The following is a 25,040-nucleotide window of genomic DNA, read 5'->3' as shown; positions in this document are numbered from 1 at the left end:
AGTGTCTGAGGTGCACTTCCTGCCTTAGTGTGTGTGGGGCTCTGTCCTGGAGGGTTCTAGAGTGTCTGAGGTGCACTTCCTGCCTTAGTGTGTGTGGGCCTCTGTCCTGGAGGGTTCTAGAGTGTCTGACTTACACTTCCTGCCTTAGTGTGTGTGGGGCTCTGTCCTGGAGGGTTCTAGAGTGTCTGACTTACACTTCCTGCCTTAGTGTGTGTGGGGCTCTGTCCTGGAGGGTTCTAGAGTGTCTGAGGTGCACTTCCTGCCTTAGTGTGTGTGGGGCTCTGTCCTGGAGGGTTCTAGAGTGTCTGACTCACACTTCCTGCCATAGTGTGTGTGGGGCTCTGTCCTGGAGGGTTCTAGAGTGTCTGACTCACACTTCCTGCCTTAGTGTGTGTGGGGCTCTGTCCTGGAGGGTTCTAGAGTGTCTGAGGTGCACTTCCTGCCTTAGTGTGTGTGGGGCTCTGTCCTGGAGGGTTCTAGAGTGTCTGAGGTGCACTTCCTGCCTTAGTGTGTGTGGGGCTCTGTCCTGGAGGGTTCTAGAGTGTCTGACTTACACTTCCTGCCTTAGTGTGTGTGGGGCTCTGTCCTGGAGGGTTCTAGAGTGTCTGACTTACACTTCCTGCCTTAGTGTGTGTGGGGCTCTGTCCTGGAGGGTTCTAGAGTGTCTGAGGTGCACTTCCTGCCTTAGTGTGTGTGGGGCTCTGTCCTGGAGGGTTCTAGAGTGTCTGACTCACACTTCCTGCCTTAGTGTGTGTGGGGCTCTGTCCTGGAGGGTTCTAGAGTGTCTGACTCACACTTCCTGCCTTAGTGTGTGTGGGGCTCTGTCCTGGAGGGTTCTAGAGTGTCTGAGGTGCACTTCCTGCCTTAGTGTGTGTGGGGCTCTGTCCTGGAGGGTTCTAGAGTGTCTGAGGTGCACTTCCTGCCTTAGTGTGTGTGGGGCTCTGTCTGGAGGGTTCTAGAGTGTCTGACTTACACTTCCTGCCTTAGTGTGTGTGGGGCTCTGTCCTGGAGGGTTCTAGAGTGTCTGACTCACACTTCCTGCCATAGTGTGTGTGGGGCTCTGTCCTGGAGGGTTCTAGAGTGTCTGACTCACACTTCCTGCCTTAGTGTGTGTGGGGCTCTGTCCTGGAGGGTTCTAGAGTGTCTGAGGTGCACTTCCTGCCTTAGTGTGTGTGGGCCTCTGTCCTGGAGGGTTCTAGAGTGTCTGACTCACACTTCCTGCCATAGTGTGTGTGGGGCTCTGTCCTGGAGGGTTCTAGAGTGTCTGACTCACACTTCCTGCCTTAGTGTGTGTGGGGCTCTGTCCTGGAGGGTTCTAGAGTGTCTGAGGTGCACTTCCTGCGTTAGTGTGTGTGGGGCTCTGTCCTGGAGGGTTCTAGAGTGTCTGAGGTGCACTTCCTGCGTTAGTGTGTGTGGGGCTCTGTCCTGGAGGGTTCTAGAGTGTCTGAGGTGTACTTCCTGCCTTAGTGTGTGTGGGGCTCTGTCCTGGTGGGTTCTAGAGTGTCTGACTCACACTTCCTGCCTTAGTGTGTGTGGGGCTCTGTCCTGGAGGGTTCTAGAGTGTCTGACTCACACTTCCTGCCTTAGTGTGTGTGGGGCTCTGTCCTGGAGGGTTCTAGAGTGTCTGACTCACACTTCCTGCCTTAGTGTGTGTGGGGCTCTGTCCTGGTGGGTTCTAGAGTGTCTGACTCACACTTCCTGCCTTAGTGTGTGTGGGGCTCTGTCCTGGCGGGTGGTTGACTTACCTGAAGACTGGTTTGCTCAGTCAAGGCCTGTTTCAAGCTTTTCTGGAGTTGATCTGGAGTAGACCACCTGCATGAAGAGTGGTCCTGCCTTCTCCCGGGTCTCCACGGAGTATCGGGAGGGTAGGCTCAGGAGGACCCCTGTTCTGGCCGACTGGATCACAAATGTGAGTTTTGGGAACCGTTCGGCTTCCAGCAGCCCAGTCTTTTTGTGTCTGGATTATCCAGGAAGGGACTAGTGTTCTGAGAAGACACAAGGGTACCCCGTGCGAATTTCTGATTTCTGGAGGAACTCTACTCACAGCCTCCAGCTGCCTCAGCCCACCCAGACTCTGACGCCATCTTCTCACCCCATCAGAGCTGCCAAGGTGCTTGGGTCCCACCTTGCCGCGCCTGCCTCCAGGCAGACGGAGTGATCACAGGGCCCAGCTAGTGTGCGCCCCTTCTCAGGGATCACAGTTCTGACTGCGGAAGGTCTGACATCTGACCACCGTTATTTTCATGTGTTTTGTCTTCTTTGCTAGTTATTGTTCAAGTGAGAGGTTAAGCCCCGTCCCTGGGACACCATCAGGGCTGGACACGAAAACTCCATATTTTGCTAGTAGAGTTTTCATTACCACTTAGTAAGTATTTCCTATTTTCATCATGATTTTTCCTTTGTTATTTAGAAGCTTATTTTTAGAATTTCTAAACAGATGGGTTTTAAATTAATTTTTAGTCTAATCATGTTCAAATTACACGATGGATTTCATACAGGTCTTTGGAAGTTGCTGGCAGTGGCTTTATGGTCTAGTGCCGGGTAAAAGCTTAGAAACGTTCCCCACGTGTTGGAAAAGAATGTTTATCTAGTTTTCTTCAGCGAGAGGCACATGTGTCCATTAGTTCATGATCATTGTTATTCATGCTGTGTCCTTATTCATTACATATCTATCTGCTTGACCTACCAATTAGTGAGGTGTTAAAATCCCTGTCATGATAAATCAATGAATTCCTCCATATTACATGATGGTTAACTTTGGTTTTATATTTTCATCCTTTTTCTCTCTCTCGGGTCATTTGGGTAGTTTTTTTCCGACATATTTTCCAGTTCATTAATTCTGTGTTGAGCTCCATTTAATTCGCTGATTGGTATGTCTGCTAAGTTCTCAGTTTCAAATAATTACATTTTATTTCTAAAGGTTCTGCATGGTTCTTTCCCATATTTTACCCCACTGTTTTTCACTTCTGCTTATTTCTTAGAACATTTAAGCCAACTTATTTTTATAATCTGCATTTGATAATTTTAATATATGAAGTCGTTGAGGATCTAATTCTTCTCTTCCCTCTCTCTTTCTTCTCCCTTCCCTCCTTCTCCCTCCCCCTCCCTTCCCTCCCCTTTCCCTCCCCTCTCCCTCTACTTCTCCCTCTCATTTTCCCTCCCTCACCCTTTCACTCTCCCTCCCTCTCCCTGTCCCTCTCTCTCCCCCTCTCTCTCCCTCCCTCTCCCTCTCCCTTCCCTTCCTTCCCCTCTCCCTTCCCCCACTTCCCTCCCCTTCCCTCCCCTCTCCCTCTCCTTCTCCATCTGCCTCTCCCTCCCTCTTCCCTCTCCCTCTCCCTCTCCCTCCTCTTCCCTCTCCCTTTCCCTCTCCCTCTCCCTCCCTCTTCCCTCTCCCTCTGCCTTTCCCTCTCCCTCCCCCTTCACTCTCCCTCTCCCTCCCTCTTCCCTCTCCCTCTCCCTCCCCCTTCACTCTCCCTCTCCCTCCCCCTTCCCTCTCCCTCTCCCTCTCCCTCCCCCTTCCCTCTCCCTCTCCCTCCCCCTTTACTCTCCCTCTCCCTCCCTCTTCTCTCTCCCTTTCCCTCCCTCTTCCCTCTCCCTCTCCCTCCCCCTTCCCTCCCCCTTCCCTCCCCCTCTCCCCTCTCCCTCTCCCTCTCCCTCTCCCTCCCCCTTCACTCTCCCTCTCCCTCCCTCTTCCCTCTCCCTTTCCCTCTCCCTCCCCATTCACTCTCCCTCTCCCTCTCCCTCCCCCTCACTCTCCCTCTCCCTCTCCCTCCCCCTCACTCTCCCTCTCCCTCCCTCTCCCTCTCCCTCTCCCTCCCTCTCCCTCTTCCCTCTCCCTCTCCCTCCCCCTTCACTCTCCCTCTCCCTCCCCCTTCACTCTCCCTCTCCCTCCCTCTCCCTCTCCCTCTCCCTCCCTCTTCCCTCTCCCTCTCCCTCTCCCTCTCCCTCCCCCTTCACTCTCCCTCTCCCTCCCTCTTCCCACTCCCTCTCCCTCTTCCCTCTCCCTCTCCCTCTCCCTCCCTCTTCCCTCTTCCCTCTTCCCTCTTCCTCTTCCTCTCCCTCTTCCTCTCCCTCTCCCTCCCCCTTCACTCTCCCTCTCCCTCCCTCTTCCCACTCCCTCTCCCTCTTCCCTCTCCCTCTCCCTCTCCCTCCCTCTTCCCTCTTCCCTCTTCCCTCTTCCCTCTTCCCTCTCCCTCTCCCTCTCCCTCTTCCTCTCCCTCTCCCTCTCCCTCTCCCTCCCTCTTCCCACTCCCTTCCTTCTCTCTCTTTTGGTGACTCTTGCTTGCAGTGAATTGCTTCCCTGAGTGTTTGGAGATATGGACTGCCATTGAGTGCGGTGATCTTGGGGACTCCTGGGAGGACTTGTGTGTGCTTTGCTAGGCGCTTTGGGTGCTAACTCCTGAGAACTACTCTGAGCTAACGTCTGGAATTTGGGTTCCACTGATCACGCAGGTGCTGTAAGTTTGAAACCCAAACTTTATGAGGACAGGCCTGTGGCCTGAATCTCTCAGTAACTTGCTTTTTCTCCACCCAGAGCTCGACACCATTCAGATTCATTCCCCTGTGTCCCTTTTTCACTCAGCCTTCCATTTCACAGAGGCTGTGGCTTTGAAGGGTTCTGTTTTCGTGGTGACTTGGTTCCAGCCCCCACTCTGTGTGTCTCTGAGGTCCCCCCTCCACCCCCCACAGCAGGTGAAACCCAGTTCTCTGCCTTCCTGCTGTCACCAGACGCCTGCAGCTTTGCTGCCACCTTAATTTCATCTCCTTCCTCCTTTTTCTTTCCTTCTGAGTCCCCTCACTTTCTTCTGGTGTTCGTTATTTACCCCGAATTCCTCCTTGGAACTGAATATCCTTGTTCTTTATCCTGAATTTCCAGGTCTTTATAATGAAGGGAGTCTCACCCGACACACACACAGGCAGAAGCCTCCGCTCAGCCCTTTTCCTCTCTGTTGGGAAATATTCATTTTAACGAGCAAACTGATTTTTGAATGCACACACACCAGTGTTTGTCAACCAAAATGAGGAATTTCGATTTATTTATTTATTTATTTTTTGAGACAGAGTTTCGCTCTTGTTACCCAGGCTGGAGTGCACTGGCGCGATCTCGGCTCACCGCAACCTCCGCCTCCCGGGTTCAGGCAATTCTCCTGCCTCAGCCTCCCGAGTAGCTGGGATTACAGGCATGTGCCACCATGCCCAGCTAATTTTTTGTATTTTTAGTAGAGACGGGGTTTCACCATGTTGACCAGGATGGTCTCGATCTCTTGACCTCGTGATCCACCCGCCTCGGCCTCCCAAAGTGCTGGGATTACAGGTGTGAGCCACCGCGCCCGGCCCCTCGATTTATTTTACCTCGACTGTTTGGTAATGGTTTTTTAAGTGGGTCTTTTTAGGTGAAGGATGAGCACAGCGTAGAACATCAAATGTCTTATAAAATCTGTGTGGAGAATCGCAGGCTTTGCTCGTCACGCCCGCTTTTTTCCAGCTCTCTCAGCTGTGTTTGGAATCTGGCCAGGTATCGCCAAATGACGGGCCCGCTCTGGTAATGCTTCCTGCCTTTGCAGTTACTGGATGGAACTAGAACACGTTCATCCTTTGGTTTGGTTTCTTTTTCTCAACGTCCTGTTTTGGTATTCATCCATTTATCATCTATCCTTCCTGAAACGTCACAAAATAAAAATAAAGGTAAACTGAAAAAAGACCTAAACGCTCACTTAAGAGTGAAGAAACGGGAGAACACTCAGCAGCCACATTCTGGGTGCCGAAAAGCAGGCCCACGTGGTAACTGATTTTGCAGATTCACAGGAGCAGAACCCTGGGTCCCTCCCAAGGCAAGCATTGCGACCTCCCGAAAGGCTTCCCAAGCCAACCACAGCGCCCTCAGGGACACTGGGGTCTGAACCAACCTGGGGATGACGTGGGGCTGTCCTCCCCACGCCCCCCCACCCCTTGTGCTTTCAAGGCTGTGCATTTCCTGGTCAGTCCCGCTCTAGCCACGTTTCGCGGGACCTTTGCCCCAGCTTCCACGTGTATCTCATCATCACTCGTTCAAAATATTTTCTAATATGCAGTGTGATTTCTTTCTTTGACCTATTTTTTAGAATTGTATTCCTTAGTGTCCAAGCAATTGGGTTATTTTGCAGGCAATTTTTTTGGGGTTATTGATGTAGAGTGTAATTCTATTGTGGTCAGAGAACATTTGCCTTATAACCTGAATTTAAGATGGACATTTGTGGAAGTCTGTGTTAAGACCAGCACATGGCAAATTGTAGTACACGTTCTGTGTGCACTTTAAAAGAATGCGTGTGAGGCTGGGCACGGCGACTCACACCTGGAATCCCAGCACTTTGGGGAGCTGACATGGGAGGATCGTTTGAGCCCAGGAGCTCAAGACCAGCCTGGCCAACATAGTGAGACCCAATCCCTACAAAATAAAAAATAAAAAAATCAATCAGCTGGGCATGGTAGCATGTTCCCATAGTCCCAGCTCCTCGAGGAGCGGAGGCGGGAGGATTGCTTAAGCCTAGGAGGTCAGGGCTGCGGTGAGCTAGGATCACACCACCGAACTCCAGCCTGGGAGACAGGAGACGCCATCTCTGAATGAATGAATAATTAATTAAATATGACATAAACTTAATTATCATAATTACATATGATATATACTTAATTATCATAATCAATTAAATGACATATACTTAATTATCATAATTAATTAATATAATACATACTTTCCCCTTCTCAGTGGCTGACAGAACAAGCAAAACTTTTTATCCTTTTAATTTCAGCCTCTCTGTGTCTTTGTATGTAGAATCTCAGGAACAGAGTATAACTTTTAAAACTCTGGCCTGATGATTGTCAACGTTTTATTTGGTGTGTTTAGTTCGCACTGAGTCGAGCTTTTATCTGCTGTCTTAACTCTTTACTTTCCACTCGACGTTATATTTCCACATGCTGTTTTTCTCCTTCCTTGCCTTCCACTGGATTCATAAATTTTAATCTTTATGTTATTTTTCTATTAGTTTGTTAACTAAACGTTAGTGTTCTAGTTTCTAAGTGACCGCCCTTGAAATCACAACACGCATCCCGAACAGCTGATACAGACGGTTCCTCCGAGCCCTTTCGTGGCCGTGCTGCAACCTGGGCACCTTGTCTTTGGGTTTCCATCATTTCCGTTGGGAAGTCAGTCGTCAGTCTTAGTTAAGGCCATATGCCATGTTTTCCTGGCTGTCTCTCCACGTCCTGCCCTCGCCCTCGGTCCCAGCAGCGTCACCAGGCTGCGCTTTCTGTGGCTTTCTTGTCTGCGTTGCTTTGCATCTCTGAACCTGCAGGTCCAGGTGCTCCAGCAGCTTTGGGCAGTCCGTGGTCGCTAGTTTTATGAATACTGCTTCTCCCCGTCTCGGTCTGTTCCATATAAACAACAGAACGTATTTTTCACAGTTCTGGAGACTGGGAAGCTCAAGAGCAAGGCAGATTGCTGAGGATCTGCTTTCTGGCTCACAGATCTGGCCTTCCTGCCTGGATCCCACGTGGTGCGGAAGGGGTGTCTCTGGCATTTCTTTTCTAAGGGCACTGATCCCATTCGTGAGGCTCCCCCCTCATGACCTAATCACCTCCTAAAGGCCCCACTTCCTAATACCTTCTCTTTGGGGGTTAGGATTTCAACATAGGAATTTGGATGAGGTGGGGACACAGATTCAGACCGCATCCCCGCTTTCCATTTCTTCTCCTTTCAGATTCCAGTTACAGGCACGTTGGACCATTTCCCTGTGTCCTCTACTTTTCTGGCTGACATGTCTATATTTTCCATTCTTATCTGTTTTAAATGTTCTGTATTTCCATCACCTGTCCTCCAGTTCACTAACACTGTCTTCAGCTGTGTCTACTCACTTGAGTTCCTAATTTTAGTGACAGTGTTTTTCAGATCTGGCATTTCCATTTGATTATTTTTTTATAGTTTCCAGTCCTCTGGCAAAACTCTCCATTTTCCATTTATTTCCTCTGTCCTTTCTGCTCTTATTTTGAATACATTAGTCCGGGTTGTTCTAAAGTCCTTGTTTAATAACTCCTAGATCTGGATTGTGTGTAGGTGTGTCTTTTTTCTCATGTGTTTATATTTTATTTTTCTTCTTTGTTTTAATCAGAATCCTTTCTTATTTTGTACCTTCTGAGTTTTGATTGGGTGTCACACATTCCCTATTAAAAGAATGTAGAGTGCAGAGATTATCCTGGGTCTGAAAAAATAAAATTAAAAGCACGTAGAGGCTCCAGATGGCTTCCCTTTTCTCTCCCAGGCAGCCAGGGTGAGTTTTGAATTAAGCCACGTGAGGGCAGGTTGTAGTTTGTACAGACTGGTCCTAGCTGTGGTTCTGCCCTGCTCTTAGGTTCTCTACCTTCCTGGGCTTTCAGCCAGAGCCAGGTGTCATCACGGGGTGTCCTCCTCCTGCAGGACGTGAACTCAAATCACTGTTAGCCCTGAGACTGAGCAAGATGCCTCATTGGTTTTCAGTTTGGGTTTTTAAATCCCACGTCTCCTGCCTGCAGAATCTGGCAAATGTCTTAAGGGAAGGACTGGGTGTTTGTTATCTTAGTTCTTCACCTCTGTCTTCCGGGACCTTGGCCTCTCAAGTTTCCTTCTTGTGCCCAAAAGCTCTGCAGCTTGCTCTGTCCCTCAGCAACGGCTCTCTGTCTGGGAAGACTCCGGATTCCCAGCCTCTTGCCCCTTGTGCAGAATGCAAATACGCCCGGAGGCGGTGCTCAGAGGCTGGCCACTGCCTGGGCAGCCCCTCCTCTGGAATGTGGATTCCTCCAGACACCCAGCCTTGTGTCGGGCCTCCTGCGCAGTGCTCTGGCGGGCGGCTGCCACTGCACCCACCAGGCCTCCTCTGCTTTCCCTGCATCGCGGTGTGAATATTCTGCACCCCAGAGCCAGAACAGAGGCTTCTCTGTGTCCTTGCAATGCTTGTACATTTTAAAGATCAAGTTATATAATAGCTTTATTTTTTTCAGTATGGGATGGCCAGTTGTCCCAATACTGATCTTACGTCATTACCTCAATTGCTGCCTTTTTCTTTAATGGATGTGTGTGGGCGTGTGTGTGTGTGTGTGCGCGCGTGCATGTGTGTGCCTGTGTGACTGTGCATCTGTGTGTGCACATGTGTGTCTGCGTGCGTGTGCATGCCTGTGCGTGTGCACCTGTGTGCATGTGCACGTGTGCACCTGTGTGTGCACATGCACGTGTGTGCATGTGCGCCTGTATGTGTGCACGTGTGTCTGTGTGTGTGCACGTGCGTGTGTGCCTCTGTGTGCCTGTGTGCGTGTGTCTGTGTGTGTGCACATGTGTGTGCATGTGCACCTTTGTGTGCGCGTCCGCTTGTGGACATGCTCAGTCTGTTCACATGTCATTTCTAGCCTTTGGAAGTGGCCGTACTCTGTAGGATGTAGATGGGATAGCTGGTAGGGGACGTTTCCCTCTTTGTTCTCATTTTTCAGAATTCTCTTGTCCTGCCAAATTTCACGGAAAGTCCTGTTGGAATATTTTGCTTATTGGAAGTGCACTGAATTTATGCGCTAAATTTGGGGAGACCTGGAAATTCTGCAGTGTTGAATTGAACATCTGCTTTCATGAATGTTTTCTTAATTTCCAAGTACTTCCTGTTTCAGTACTTGGGATTACTGAGTCACAGGACACAGACTTTTTAAAGGCCCCAGGCCTGCTGCAGAGCGCTGGCTGGAAAGCTTGCAGGTTTGTGCTCTCACCAGGGATGCGTGAGCTTGCCCGTCCCTCTCTCCATCCCGGCTCCAACGTCCTGAGACTTTTTCCCGTTTTAAAAATGCAGGGATTTTCAACACAAGGAAACACAGATTCTCAGAGGTCATCCCTCGGTCCACGCTGGCGGCCACTCCTGGCTGTGAGAAGACGTCGTGGCGGAAGCACTCTGGGGTGTACATGCGGCTGCGTCTGTGGCTCTAAGGGGCTGCCGTGCAGGCGGTATGAATCCAACCACATCAGGAACTTATGCCCATTTAGTCGTAGGGTGGCCTGGCACCTCCCCTCCCCTGTAGCCTCTGGAAGAGCTGTTTGCCCGAAGGACAGCCCTGCCCCACATCCAGCATGTTGTGTGTTCTGTGGAGGAGTTCTGGGGAGTCCGGAGGTGGCTGGGGCGGGGTCTGGGAGTTCAGCACCTGCCCTGGTCCCAGGCTCACTGTGCCCCTTTCCTTCTGCAGACACACCCTCCTGCTCTTGACCCTGGGGTTTCCAGGGGCAGCCCAGAGGGGATTGTCCCTTCTTCACAGCTACGAGGCTGGGGCACTGTCGGAAGAGGCCTTTTGGCCAGATTCTCCCAAGGGTGGCACTTATGGGTGGGGACGACCAGGTGCAAGGTTGCTTTTTCATGGCATCTCAGTGTGGGAGGGATTCAGGGAGGCCACCAAGCCTTTGTTCTCACTGGATTCCTCTGGTGATGGGGACTCACCGCTTAGTGGGCACCCTGGAGTGGAGACAGCAGCTGGTGGAAACCTCTTCATGCTTGCATGGATGCTGTTTCATGGAGCTCTGGCCATTCCTGTAACCAACGGCTCTGTCCGGAGCCTGTCCCTCTCCCTGTGCCCAGGAGCCGCATCCTTCCGGCCCCAAGTCCATTGGGGGAAACCGCAGCATCTGGGAGGTCAGCCCATGGTGGCTGCTTTGTCATTGCTTTGTGGGGAGTTTTCATCGGCCTTCCTCAGAGTCCTAGCACCCGAGAGGCCACCCTGTCATTTCACAGATGGTAAAGTGGGGCCCAGGAAGCTGAGTCACACGGCTGGGGTAAAGGCAAGGCCCAGGCCGGCCCCCCAGCCCTGGCTTGTACAGAGTTCCCCGTGACTCCTGGGCTGCTCCTCCTCAGTGGGGCCTTCGGGAATGTTCTGCTCTCCCTTCCGCGTAAATTACCAGCAGGAAATGTGGCTGAAAACATTGACTTTTGTCCCGTTGCTTAGGGCTGTCTGTCCTGTTCGGTCCGTTTCTGAGTAAAGTTCTCCTTGCTCATTCAGAGAACCTTCTGCTGGCATTCTAGAACACTGCGCCATTTTCAAGCATCCTTGACATGTTGATCTGAGACCTCACTAGCTCTTGGGGCCTGCACAGACCTGGCATGGAGCCCACCGGGGCCTGTGTCCTCAGGGGAAGCCCCTGCCTGGGGAATCTGCTGTGGGAGGGAGTGAAGGCCACCTTCGTGTTCACACCTGTTCACGCCGAGGTCGCTTTGTTTCTTTTGCCAGGTTCCAGCTTCCCCAGGCTTTCGAAGCTGGGTTCCACTAGTCCCGCTGGTTTCTAGAATGATCTGTGCTGCCCCCCTCCTTGTGGATTCCACCCCGTTCATGTGTCACAGCGGGGGACTTTGGAAGGGAGTGGGGAAGGCCTGTGGCTTCAGCTGCAGCAGAGCGCGGGTCTTCCCTCTTCAATGTTTCTAATTCACGTTTCCCTTTTTCCCCAGGTGATTGCCCTGCTCACTGGGGCTCCCACTACTGCAAGGAGTGACCAACGAAGGCCACCGAGATGGCCGGGGCTTCGGTGAAGGTGGCGGTGCGGGTCCGCCCCTTCAATTCCCGGGAAATGAGCCGAGACTCCAAGTGCATCATTCAGATGTCTGGAAGCACGACCAGTGAGTATCAGCCTGTGTGGCAGCGCGGCCGCCGTCCTGTGCCTATGGGTCCGGCTCAGCGTCAACCTGGCCCAGGCCCCAAGAGCAGCATCCCCCTCCTTGTCTCTGCGGTGCAGGGGTGTCCTGGGGCTGCGGTAACAAACTGCCACCAACCGTGGTGGGCTTCTAAGAACAGACATTGACCCTCACGGCTGTGGAGGCTAGAGGTCCAAAGTGGAGGTGTCCGCAGGGCCTCACTGTCTCTGAGCTCCTAGGGAGGATCTTTCCTGCCCTCTCCGAGGTCTGGCGGTTGCCAGCCACCTTGGCTTGCAGTGACGTTGCTCTGCTCTCTGCCTCTGTCGTCACCTGGCCTTCTCTGTGTGTCTGTGTTTCTGCTTTCACAGGACTTTTTTATGCGATACCCATCACTGGGTTTGGCTTTCTTATGAGGACACCCGTATCTGTCCCCACGTATCCCAACCATATCAGTATCTGGGAGCAAGAACCAATTGTCATCTCTCAGTTCTGTGGCTGGCTGGGCTTGGCGGGGCTCAGCAGGGCGGTTTGTGCTGGGGCCTTTGCTGCTGTCAGCTGCACAGAGCGGTGACATGCACAGCCACCTGGTCTTCAGGATGTGGACAGTGACGGAGCCTCTCAGTCATGTGCTCTGCACTCATACAGCACCCCCTCATCTATTACCTACTTGTGGAGGGGGTGACCTGAGGGGAGGGCACTCAGGGCCCATGGACATTTCCTCCCTAGGTTTGGTCTCTGAGGCCTGCTTAGGGGCTGAAGATTCAGGTGTTGATGGGGTGCTCTGGGCTCTGTTGGGTCCTGTGGAAGTGGGTGTGGCCTAGGGGTGATCCTTCCAGAAGCCCATGGAGCTCTGTGGCCACTCATGTTGCAGTGGGCAGGCTGCAGAGACCCTGCTAAACTCCAGGGTGTGGGAGCTCCTGTGGCTGTGGGGCCCAGTGCACTTCGGGGTTGCATCCTGACTGTTCTTCGAGGTGAATTCTTTTGTCTGTTTGGTCCCTGGAAGCAGACCCAGAGGCAAGGATTTGGGTGCCAAGAGTTTGTTTCGGAGGTGGTCCCAGGATGAGCTGTGGGAGAGTGGGGAGGCTTGCGGGGAGGCTGACGAAGGTGCGTTCTAAGTGGGTGACCCCCGTGGCTGGGGGCCTGGCCTTGCTGGGGCCCTTGGACGAACACAGTGTGCCTCTGGGTTGCCCTGCCCAGGAGTGCGAGGGCTTTTCAGATAATGCCAGCTGCCTTAGCTGACTGCGGGCCTGGCCTTTGGGGTTGGAAAAAGTGCTCAGGTGGCAGGACCCTGGCCTTTAAGTGGGAAGCCTCTGACTCTGGGTGGGAAAGGTGAGTTCAGGTGCAAACCATGGCTCTGGGTGTGAACTCTGACTCCAGGTGGAAGTGACCAGGAGCACTGTGACCCTGGGTGGGCAGAGGGCATCTGTGTCATGCCCACAGGCTCTTTGTAAGGTGTCCCAGCACATCAGGGAGGGCCCTGGGAATGCCCTTCCACCCCCACTGGGTGCCGGCCGCACAACTGCCACCTCAGTCTTGCATGTGGGGTCACGGGGAGCTCCACGGTTGGCACAGTGACAAGAACCAGACCCCATGGAGCAGCTGAAGACCACCAGAAGCCGCGTGGATGAAAGAACAAAGTCTCAGCGATGGGCTCCTCCTGTCCCTGAACCTTGGGGATGGCCCAACCTCAGGCCAGACCCTGGAGGACAGGGTTGGGCAGGTGGGCGGGCTGGGGCGGGTGTCCCAGAAGTGATGGCCGGTGGGCCACTGGCTCCCTTGCAGCCTCCAACCTGCCCCTGACCTGGGGTGGGCAGCGTCTCCAGTTTGCATTTCCCCTCATAGGCTCCAGAAGTGGGAGGGTACAGCCTGGAGGGGAGCCAGTGTTGCCAAGACCTGGACATTGGCGGTGCTGCCCACCCAGTGAAAGGTGGTCTGGCCGAGGCTGTGCCAGCCCAACCCCCGCTCCCCTAGAGCTGCTGGTTCAGAGACAGCAATGCAGGCCTGGATCCCAGACCTCACACCCCAGTGGTTTTTGCCTGCCTCACTCCACCCTCTCCTCTGCCCCAGGGCTTAGGAGCCAGAGGCCTGAGCCACATCCGTGGGCAGCCACGTTTCCTGAGCCACATCCGTGGGCAGCCACGTTCCCCGAGCCACATCTGTGGGCAGCCACGTTTCCTTAGCCACATCTGTGGGCTGCCACGTTTCCTGAGCCACATCTGTGGGCAGCCACGTTTCATTAGATGCGTGCTTCAGATGCTTGGATTCTGCCTGGCCCCGAAGACCCTGGACTTCTGGGATTTTGCCTGTGTGCCAGCAGCCTCTGCTCCCCACTGAGCTCTGAGCAGGTCCAGGCAGGTCCAGGAGGTCAGCAGGGAATGCAGGAGCCCTACACTCTTTTTGGACAACTGGTAGGTCCTGAAGGAACCTCCCTTTCTCAAAGGTGAGCATGTGTGGACACCAGCATCTTCCAGGAATCACCAAACCAAAGCCCATGTCTGCGGGGTTCTGAGGCCAGCAGGAGGAAGGGCTGTGGACCCAGAGCTGGGGTAGAGAGCCCGCCAGGGCATTCCTCCAGGACACCTGGGATGCTTCAGACGTCGTCACTTTCATCCTCAGGAAACCGAAGAGCCACAGAGCCAAGACCGCACATGAGATCAGTGTCCTGCCCACTGTAGCCAAGGACGCGCCAAGAAAGCTGGGGCCCAGGTTGGCCCGCATGCAAAAGGCGGGTGTGAGGGCGGCAGGGACAGGCACCCAGGCCATGTGCTGGGGGCGTCTGGTGATGGGTATCAGATGGGTGATACCCATCCTGCGTGCATGAAATGCAACAAAGATTACCCAGCAAGTGTGCAAAGCCGTGTAGTCAAAACCCTGCTGCGGTGTGTTTAAGATGAAGTCTTACTCAGTTGCCCAGGCTGGAGTGCAGTGGTGCGATCTCGGCTCACTGCAACCTCTACCTCCCAGGTTCAAGCGATTCTCCTGCCTCAGCGTCCGAGTAGCTGGGACTACAGGCACCTGCCACCATGCCTGGCTAATTTTCCCCTGCCTACCTGGCATTCCTTGGGCACCACCTGTGCCCTGTCCCAGGAGGGCCCCCACCTCAGGGAGCTCATGGCCACCTGGGGTGTGGCACAGGGGCCAAGGCTGGCACCCAGAGCTGGCCAAGGGTGGGACGAGGAGCAGAGGCAGGGAGGAGGCTGAGCTGCCTGGACTTCAGTGACTGCCAGGATCCAGGTATTTTTAGTACCGTGGCATTTTTGGTGGAGATGGGGTTTCATTGTGTTGTCCAGACTGGTCTTGAACTCCTGACCTCATAATCCACCCGCCTCGGCCTCCCAAAGTGCTGGTATTACAGGCCTGAGCCACTGTGCCTGGCCCTGGTGCTGTTTTATCAAGCCCAGGACTTGCCCAAATGCCTGCCCACTGGGAGCTGCTGAAGAGACCTTAAGTCTGTCCCAGCTGTGGACTTGAGTGCTCCGGAAAGCTTCGTGTTTACAGCCTCGGGAAAACACTACACGATGTTGGGGGGAAGGCGGCAAAGTCAGCACAGAGCTGGAGAACGAGACTGCGTGGAGGTAAAGGGCAGACGGGCACCCACGCACGGCAGGTCCTGTGTGCATGGGACATGAGTTTGCGTGGGAGACAGCAGGGTGCGGGCAGGGCAGAGAGTGGCAGAAGAATGAGCAATCAGGAAAAGTGTCTAGAAAAGCTGTTTTCATTTTGGAGAAAGCAAACCAGTGCCGGTTCTGGGAGAAAGTGCTGGAAGCCGTGTCGGAAATCTGGGTGAAGGGCTGAGGGAGCCAGAAGAGGAGGGTGCCTTCTAGCCCTGGTGCAGGGAAGCCTGCCGGAGGAAGCGGTCATGGGCTTTCTCCTGGAGGTCCAGGGGCCAGGGTGTTCTAGAGGGCTGGCCTGGCCCAGAACAAGCTCCAGGAGGACACCTGCAGATGGGGCATGAGACAGGTGCGGGCAGTGCCCCCCTGCCAAGGAGTAGGCACAGGAGCCGCTGTTCCAGATGACCGCTCAGCTGCAGCTTGGTTAAGTAGAACCGGGAGAGGCTGCCCTGGCTGCTGCGTCAGCCCCCTGGAGGATGTTGGGGGGCTGTGTCAGGCCTCTCAGAGGATGTCATGGGGAAGTGACCTGGTCAGCCTGCCCTGCCTGCTTGCAGTCTCAAAACACGAGGAGAGGCCCCGCTGTAAAGCGTGCCTTGTAGCTCCGCTGTGGCGCAGAAATTGGAAGCATTTGAAAGTAAATCCAACTGTCAACCTGTAATCGTCACCTGCGTAAAGAATCCACTTCCTGTAACGCACCAAAGCTGGCCGTTTTGTGAGCCGGCCGAGCCGTCTGTGAGGTGCGCTCCGGTCCGGCCTGGCCGAGCTGCAGGCTGGCTTAGGGGTAGAGTCGGTGTGACTCCTCTGCCCTCCTCCTCCCTCCTCACGTCCCATTTTCTGCCCTGAGGACCCTGAGCCTGCCCAGCCGTTCTGCAGATGCGGCCCCTGAAGTGAACTCCCGGAGTCAGGGGCGTGGCTGTGCTCGTGTGATCCAGTGATCACTGTGTGAACCTGGCCGGACGGCATCGCTTTGGGACTCAGGTTCCCCACCCGTGCAGTAGCGAGGGGTGGTGCTGGGTACCCTGAGATCCCCAATCATTTCTGCCCTCTTCTGGCCATGCAGAGGAGGCCCAGGGTTGGGGTGGCCTCTCATCCCTGCCCTCGCCCACAGACTGGGTGTGACCCCAGGCCCCGGCCCCCACTGTGGGCTCGGCTCCCCCAATCCTGAGCAGTCGGGGAAACGGGCGAACCCCTCTGCACAGGAAGCAGAGGCATCCGTGTGGTCCCCCGGGCTGCTGTTACAAAGCTACATACTGAGTGGCTTCAGCCGACACAAGTGCCTCCCCTGTTCTGGAGACCAGCCTCTGGCATCCAGGGGTGCTGGAGAGTGGGCATCTTAAACAGCAATGTTCGCTTCCCAGTGGCCTGGAGCTGGAAGTCCAATCAAGGTGCCTGCAGGTCTGCCTTCCTGCTGCGACCTCGCCTGGGTCCCCTCCCCTTCTTTAAAGCCACTCATCCCACCATGAGGTCCCCGGCTTTGTGGCTTCATCTCACCCTTATCCTCTGACAAGGCCCCTCCTCCAATTGCCATCTGGTTGGGGTCAGGGCATTGCATATAGATCTGGGACACACTCCACCCACAGCACGCTCCGACGGGGACAGCCAGCTCAGTCCAGCCTCAAACCTAGTGCTCAAGGCCACAGGGATGCCGGGACTCTGAGAACACGGCTGCATCCGTTCCTTTCCCCTCCCCGTCCTCCAGCGCCCCTGATCCCTGCCCACCGTCTCTGTCCTGTCCCAGTGGGCGTCCAGCCCTTTGCAGGCCACGCAGAGCCCTGGGAAGGCTGCCTGGAATTGGGCAGCTCACTGGCCTCAGAAGGGCCAGCTCTGGGGGCCTGGCCAGAGCCCGGCAGGAGGGGATGGGGGCCCTAAAGAGGCTGGTCGAGGAGCCCAGCCCAGCAGGCCCCGGAAGGACCTGTTTCTCTCTCCTCCCTCCTCAAACCCGCACAAGGGAAAAATTCCAGGCCCTGGCAAAAAAAGGCCTTTCTCCAGCAGACTCCGTGCAGGCTTTGTGAGAAGCGGGCTGCGGAGGGAGGCTGCCCGTCTCCACAGGCCTGGCGGACCCCTGGCTGGGAGGTGTTTTGGGGACTCTGGCTTCGAGTCTGACTGTGTCATGTGACCTGCGGAGAAGACATTCCCTCTCTGGAGCTTGGGGCCCATCTGTAGTGACAGAGGATGGTTCTCAGCCATAGCACAGGGTGCGGGGCGGGGGGGAGGGGGGGCGGGGGCGGGGGCGGGGGCGGTGGGGGGATGGCAGGGCAGGGCCAGGGTGGGGTGGGGGTCCCAGTCATAACACAGGGCCGGTGGGAGGGGCGGGGCAGGGCCACGATGGGGAGGGGGTCTCAGACACAATACATGGCCTGGGGGGATGGGGACAGGGTGGGGTAGTGGTTCCAGCCACAACAGTGCCTGGGAGGCGTGGGGGCAGGGCTGAGTGGGGTGGGGTCTTCACAACAGAGGCCTGGGAGGGGTGGGGGCCCAGGGCAAGCAGGCCTGAGGGATTCTCCCATGGGCCCTTTACAGCGGCGACTGGGCCCCAGTCCCGCCCACTCACCCATGCTGCCCTCAGTCCCCTGCCTACCTGGCATTCCTTGGCACCACCTGTGCCCTGTCCCAGGAGGGCCCCCACCTCAGGGAGCTCATGGCCACCTGGGGTGTGGCACAGGGGCTTCATCTGAGCAAGGCTGGCACCCAGAGCTGGGCAAGGGTGGGACGAGGAGCAAGGGCGGGTTGGGGTGTGGGGAGGAGCACGGCTCAGTGCAGCCGGTGAGGAGAGGGTGGATGGGGCAGGTGGGAGTGTGGGATGGGAGCCCGGCCTGTGTGGGGAGCTGGGCCCGAGGGCAGCGGGTGAGGGGATGAGGTGGACAGGGTGGGTGTTGCTGGCTTGAGCAGGGGTCGCGGGGCTCTGTGTCGGGCTGGGAGCCCTGGCTGGGCTGAGCTTGGGAAGGTGCTGCCATTGTTTCCATAGCACTGATTGATGGTTGATCTGGGGGCTCTGGAGGTGGCGCCACAGGTGCTGTTACCTGGGTCCTGGCAGGCACTGAAGTCTGGGCAGCTCAGCCTCTGCCTCTGCCTCTGCCTCTGCTCCTGGACACAGCACGGATGTGGCCTGTCAGCTCCAAGGACAGGGCTGTGACAGTCAGTCCCCGGCTCCCTCCGGCTGGATGCCCAGGGTACCTAGGTGTTTCCTGTAAATCCTTAGGCCTGGGACAGAGGCCCAGGTGGGACCGGAAGCTGGATGTGCCCTGGGGACAGGGCTGCCAGTGACGCCTGCCGGTCAGTAGGACGTGTGGCCAGAGAGCATGGCCCGGGCACCATGGAGCCCGGAGCAGCCACGGAGTGTGGACGGGTGGACGGGGTCTCAGTGCCCCACGCTGCCATGAGGAAGCACCACATGCAGGAGCGTCTCTCGTGATCCTGCAGACCAGATGTCTGAGATCTAGGAGGTGGCAGGGGCGGCTGCTTCAGAGCCATGGGGGGCACCGTCCAGGACCCCTGGCTTCTGGGGCTTGGGGCTTCACCTTGACCTTTGCCCTCGTGTTCTCATGGCGCCCTCCCCGTGCAGGTCTATCTCCAAATCTCTTTTGTAAGGACGTGGCGGCCCTAGGTGAGGGCCCTTCTTCATGGGGTGGACCTCATCTCACCGAACTACCTCTGCAACGAGTTTATCTCCAAGTGAGGTCCCATTCTGAGACAGCGGGGGTTAAGACTTCAAACTGTGAATTTGGAGGGACACAGTTTAACTCATAACGGGGCTGCTTTGTTCTCCGTGGCACTGGTGGCAGGTCCCAGGGTGCCTGGTGGTGCAGAGGGTGCGGGCGTCCTAGAGGCTGTGCCACAGCCCCAGCCCACGTTGGCTGAGAAAAACCAACTGGGGCAGACAGACTTCCATCTCCAGCCTCAATCTCCAGCCTCCATCTCCCAGACTCCATCTCCAGCCTCGATCTCCAGCCTTCATCTCCCAGCTGGGGCGGTGGTGTGAGCGCTTCCTTCTTCAGGCTTGATGGCGTGATGGCGGTGGTCTCTGGGACCCCCGACCAGGATGGGCCAGGGTTCCTCCTGGGTGTGAGAACTGAGAGGGGACTGCCTCGGGCCTCCAGGCCTCTGTCAGCACCCTTCAGACCATGTTCCAGGGTGGAGCATGTCCTGTCCTTCCGTCCACTGAGGACTCACAGCCTGTGGGGTGCAGATCCTGGGCCTGGGAAACGCTAGGGGCAAGGCCGGAAGGAGGCGGTGGGTTGCTGGGCTCCTGAGACACTTGCAGGCCATGTGGCTGGGGGACCTCCTGGGACAGACATTCTGGGACAGCTCCTGGGATGCCCCCCAGGCACCGGCTGTGGGTGGTGGCATCCTCACATGTTCATGTATTTTCTCTGGGTTTGATGAATAGCATTTTGTGGGCACTGCCTGAAGCCAGCCCAGGGTGGGTTTGATGAACAGCATTTTGTGGGCACTGCCTGAAGCCAGCCCAGGGTACCTGGAGTTGGGCTTGAAGCTGGGTCGATGAGGGAGGAGGGAGGATGGACTCTGGCAGACGTCATTCCCAAAGAGCTCAGTTCAGAGTAGAAGGAGCTGCACAGGTATGGCACCAACGTGGCAGATGCCCAGGCTCCCAGTGCTTCTCAGGCATTCAAGAGCTGAGCTGGAGCCTAAGGGCCTGGGCAGGGGCAGGCACCCCAGTGTGGGCCGCAGAGATGGAGGGGCTGCGGCTTGCCGCGGGGAAGGGGCCTCCAGGGTGGCTGCCTTTGCGGGAGCCGGTTGGACTGGGTGGGAGAATGACACAGATGCTTGCAGGTTGGTACAGTGACGCCTTCGGGCATTCGTGGGTGTCAGGGCCCACCATGAAGAGAGGGTAGAGACAGCTCGCTTGGCTGGCGTGGGGCCTAGGTCCCCTCCGATTCGTGGGCTTGACTCATCTGGGGCCCGAGGCCTCTTAGGACCACCTCCCTACCTGGCAGTGTCGATGCCAGCTAGCCAGGGTCCCTCCCGGCACAACACTGACACCTGCGTTCCCTCCCACAGCCATCGTTAACCCCAAACAGCCCAAGGAGACTCCCAAAAGCTTCAGCTTCGACTACTCCTACTGGTCGCACACCTCGGTGAGCCGGGGCCCCGGGTCAGGGGAGGCGGGAAGCAGTGTGGAGCCACATGGCCCTTGGGGTCCCTCCACCTCTCTGAGCGCTCATTCCCCTCTAGCTGGGGCGAGGACCCCACCCTGCTCTCCTGGACCCTGCTCCACTCAGGGTCCCCAGCTAAGGCAGTGACAGAGGCTGCGGGGCTGAGGGGCCGTCAGCTCCCTGCAGGTAGTTTCCAGGGTCAGAGCTGTGTGTCCGTCCAGCTGCTCCAGACATCTCAAAGTCAGAATGCCCGCAGCTGACCCTGGGCCTGCCTGGCATCTGTGCCCCGCACACTGGGACCCCAGGAGACACTGGACTCTTCTGCTTCCCCCCTCCCCCATCCAGTTCACACCGGGCCCTGTCCTCCACCTGCCACCTCCCTGACCCTTCTAGAAGCCACGCAGCCTCCTCACCTAGGGCCCTCATATCTACGTCTCTGAGATCTGCCCCCCACAGCAGCCCCAAGGCTCCCCGCTTCGGCCCACCCCATCCAGACAGTCCTCCTTCCAGGATGACCCCCAGCAACCATGCTGTCCCCTACCTAAAGTGCCCCGCTGCCCTCAGGACAGTGTCCAGGTGCTGTAGCTCAGCCTGTGGGATTTCTGGGCCTTTCACCCTGTCCCCAGCCCCAGCTCTTGTCACCTCTGCTTGTCACAGTCACACGGAACTTCAGAGGTCCTACCTCTGGGACTTTGCGTGGGCTGTTCCCCCTGGAACCTGTTCTCCCGCCTGGCGGCCACTCTTCATCCCTCACCTGTGACAAAGAGCCCCTCCTCTGGGACTCTGTCCCCCAGGCAGGATTAGGATGAGGTCAGGCGACCCTCCCCGCTCTGCTGCCCTGGTACCCCGGCTCCTTGGACACAATGGGCTGAGCCTCGGGGCATCCAGCCTCCTGCAGCTTCGTCTCCTCCTTGTCCCCCAGCCCGAGGACATCAACTACGCCTCGCAGAAGCAGGTGTACCGGGACATTGGCGAGGAGATGCTGCAGCATGCCTTTGAGGGGTACAACGTGTGCATCTTCGCCTACGGGCAGACGGGCGCCGGCAAGTCCTACACCATGATGGGCAAGCAGGAGAAGGACCAGCAGGGCATCATCCCGCAGGCACGAGGCGGGGGCGGGCCTGTCGGACGGGGCGGGCCCAGTTGAGACTGAGAGGTCTGGGCCAGGCAACCCTGCAAGCAGCCCCCAGAGAGCAGGGACTGAGGAGGGGCAGGCCAGCTGGGTCAAGGGTAGGGCTGGGCAGGTGAGAGAGCCAGGTGTGGCCGTGAAGCTGCCAACCCAGGCGCCAGTGCAGGGTGGGCCTGGCCTTGATCATGCGTGTAAGACAGGGCAGTGGGAGAGCCGTGGCGGGGGTAGCTGATCTCGGGGGGTGTGAGGGCTGGCGGTGCGGGCAGAGAGAGTGCTCAAGACTGGGCTGACCGAACAATGAGACAGCAGCTCCTCCTTGGCTGCAGGAAGCCTGAGTCCCCAGCCATCCCCCTGGGCAGGTGTCTGGACCTGAGCTGGTCACCACTTCTTTGCCTGCAGAGGGAAGGGAGGTCGCTGGGTATCTGTGGGATGGCGGAGCCAGGGCGAGGGGCAGGTGGCCCACAGGAAAAGATCAGATATCAGCCAGCTCCTAGGCTACGGACTTCCTCAGTGCCTTTACCGTGACATGTGCGTGGCGAGGGTGCAGGAGGGGCCTGAGAAGGTGGACCCTGCCTGGCGCAGGCTGCCCACAGCACCCCAACGGGGGATGCAGGGAGCAGCCCCAGCCCTCCCCTGCTCACCGTCCCCATTCCCGCAGCTCTGCGAGGACCTCTTCTCTCGGATCAACGACACCAGCAATGACAACATGTCCTACTCCGTGGAGGTAGGTCCCCCCACCCGCCATCGGCCCTGGGGCAGGGCTGGGAAGCGCGGGGTCTGGCAGTGCCTTCCTCATGCCACGTGAGTGCCCTCCACTGGTCTGCACACCCAGCTTATCCCTCGCTCTTCCAAGTGCAAGTCGGCAGGCCTGGGCAGGGCTCGAGCCCCCCGAAGCACAGAGCGGTTAGGGGATCCCTGCCTGGCAGGGTCCTCTCCAGCAGCTGGTCTGTGCTGGGGCAGGGGCTGGCACCTCAGAGCTCAGGGCCTGGCCATGCCTGCCATGCCCGAGGTGGCCCTGGCAGGCCTGTGTCCTTGAGCCCAGTATGGCCGTGGGGAGGGAGGCCACATTGACAGCCCTGTCTGGTACATGCACACAGGGCTGCAGACAGGGAGCCCTGTGTGTGTGCCCCCAACCCAGCACGAAGTCCCCACCCCTCACTCAGGGGTCCTCATGGTGACCCAACCCCCTCATTCAGGGGTCCCCCCACTCCCTGACCTCAGGGGTCCCTGATGGCCTGGCTCTGCCCTGCAGGTCAGCTACATGGAGATTTACTGTGAGCGTGTCCGTGATCTCCTGAACCCCAAGAACAAGGGCAACCTTCGAGTGAGGGAGCACCCGCTGCTGGGGCCCTACGTGGAGGACCTCTCCAAGCTGGCTGTCACCTCCTACAATGACATCCAGGACCTCATGGACTCAGGGAACAAGGCCAGGTGGGTTGGGGGACTCGCTGGCCCTCCCTGTCCTCCTGTCCCACCGGCCCTTTTCTGTGGGGTCTGTGCCAGCCCGAGAGAGGCTGAGAGCTCACCCTGTGCAGGGGACACCATTACCTCCATGGGCTGCTCCTTCATGGGGGTCTGCATCCTCCAGCTGAGGCGCCTGGGGGGTGCTGGCAGTGTCTGTGGCAGCAGGGGCCAGCGTGCTAGTGTCGGGGTGTACGTGGGGAGGGGCGGCCGCACAGTGCTGCAGCCATGAGCAACCTGGCTCCTTGGCCTCTGCTGCCTTGGGCCCCCTGCCCAAGATGCCCGGGATGTCATGGCAACAGACCCTCCCCCCTCTGCCACCCAGGACTTCCTGAGGGTGAGGCGATGACCCCTGTCACTCTCAGCTCCTGAGGTCGGAGGTTGGGAGTCACACTCCTTGCCATCCTGCACCCCCTTGGTGGCCCTAGGAGGACCAGTGGGGGGTGCTACTCCTGACAAGGCCCTCAGCGCGCCCTAGCCATCACCATGACACCGTGCAGAGCTGGGGCCCTGGGCTACTTGCATGCTGTGGGCTGAGTCTTGGGAGCCTTCCCTGAGGTCCCTGGCAGGTCAGGGTGGCATCGGGGCCACCCTCAGCAGCCTCGGGCTTCTTGTTCTGGAGGACACCGCCGCTGACCTGTGCCACCTCCTGTGGGGAGCTGCGGGCTCCTTGGGCTTCCCAGAGCCTTGGGCATGGGCCATGGTCGGGTGGACAGCTCTGGAGGGCTCCTGCCCAGCTGCGTGCTGTATGGGCTTCTCTATCCAGGAGTGGGACACTCCCCCAGTCACTGCTGCCCTAAAGACGCCAGGCAGGGGCTGAGGCTGTGAACGCCACTGTGGGCAGGCGGCCGTGGGCCCTGCTGGAGCCTTGGCAGGAGGCACCGTAAATGCCAGCCCAGGCAGGGCGGCTCCTGGGGTTTGGGGGAGCTGCCCCCCGATGACCTGGTCCATAGGGCTGGTACCACTGGTGACCTTGCACCTGGCCACAGGATGAGGGGTAACCGTGTGTGGCTTTCTGCTCCTCAGGACTGTGGCGGCCACCAACATGAATGAGACCAGCAGCCGTTCCCACGCTGTCTTCAACATCATCTTCACCCAGAAGCGCCATGATGCAGAGACCAACATCACCACAGAGAAAGTGAGTGTGCAGTGGCATGGTGGAGCCACCCAGGGCAGTGGGTGGTCAGGCCAGTGGGGGCAGCACAAGGGCGCCATGCCCGATACCCACCTGCGGTGGGGGCAGTGTCCTTATGCTGATGCTGGCACCAGGTAGGGACATCCCCAGCCCATTGCGCACCTCGGTGGGGGTCAGCCAGGCCTGCAAGGCCCCCTCATCTCAGCAGGGGGCATCGGGCACGGAGGGGAGTCCTGGCCTGTGGAAGGCTGGGCATGGGGGGCTCCTGGGCTGTTGTGGTGGGTGGAGAGCGTGGGGGGCTGTGGAAGGCTGGGCATGGAGGGGTTCCTGGGCTGTTGTGGTGGGTGGAGAGCGTGGGGGGCTGTGGAAGGCTGGGCACGGGGGGCTCCTGGGCTGTTGTGGTGGGTGGAGAGTTTGGGGGGCTGTGGAAGGCTGGGCACGGGGGGCTCCTGGGCTGTTGTGGTGGGTGGAGAGCGTGGGGGGCTGTGGAAGGCTGGGCATGGAGGGGCTCCTGGGCTGTTGTGGTGGGTGGAGAGTGTGGGGGGCTGTGGAAGGCTGGGGATGGGGGGCTCCTGGGCTGTTGTGGTGGGTGGAGAGTGTGGGGGGCTGTGGAAGGCTGTCCTTGCGGCTTTGCTGCAGGCCAGGGCACAGGGATGAGGTGCAGCGTGCCTGGATGGCCCTTGGAGGGTGGCAGTGAAGGTGGGTGGTGGGCCAGGGTGGGCCTGTGCCAAGGTGCTGTGGGCCCTGGTGCGGGCTGGTGGACCGGGGTCCCCCCACCCAGGCCCGACAGCTGGGCCCTGGACTGGGGGCAGGGCCTCGCCATGGGTGCTGACATCTGCAAGCACAGAGGGGCATGTGTGTGGGCAGTGTCACCCTGCCCACTGCCCCAGCCCCAGAGGCCCTTCTCCTACACCTTGGCATTCTCCGTGGACCAGG

At 57.5% G+C, this 25,040-nt stretch overlaps 1 protein-coding gene across 34 annotated transcripts in view; it reads left to right on the top strand.

Annotated features, from left to right (window-relative positions):
- The window catches only part of KIF1A (kinesin family member 1A), a 119,795-nt gene that overhangs the window by 16,771 nt on the left and 77,984 nt on the right, over positions 1–25,040 (top strand). For 33 of the 34 annotated variants that reach the window (XM_078328941.1, XM_078328947.1, XM_035306275.3 and 30 more), the window contains exons 2-7: positions 11,472–11,639; positions 20,285–20,361; positions 21,302–21,481; positions 22,167–22,232; positions 22,761–22,939; positions 23,996–24,107. In XM_078328941.1, the coding sequence (XP_078185067.1) occupies positions 11,534–11,639; positions 20,285–20,361; positions 21,302–21,481; positions 22,167–22,232; positions 22,761–22,939; positions 23,996–24,107 (720 nt within the window). In that variant the 5' untranslated portion in view covers positions 11,472–11,533. Of the gene's footprint in view, positions 1–4,288; positions 4,458–11,471; positions 11,640–20,284; positions 20,362–21,301; positions 21,482–22,166; positions 22,233–22,760; positions 22,940–23,995; positions 24,108–25,040 lie in introns of all 34 variants that reach the window. The other variant, XM_078328939.1, reaches the window with a different exon arrangement.

This window comes from Callithrix jacchus, chromosome 6, assembly GCF_049354715.1.
Source record: "Callithrix jacchus isolate 240 chromosome 6, calJac240_pri, whole genome shotgun sequence".
In the NCBI taxonomy this organism is placed as follows: domain Eukaryota; kingdom Metazoa; phylum Chordata; class Mammalia; order Primates; family Cebidae; genus Callithrix; species Callithrix jacchus.
The sequence above is the reverse complement of the archived record's forward strand: the minus strand, read 5'-3'. Positions and strand labels throughout refer to the sequence as shown.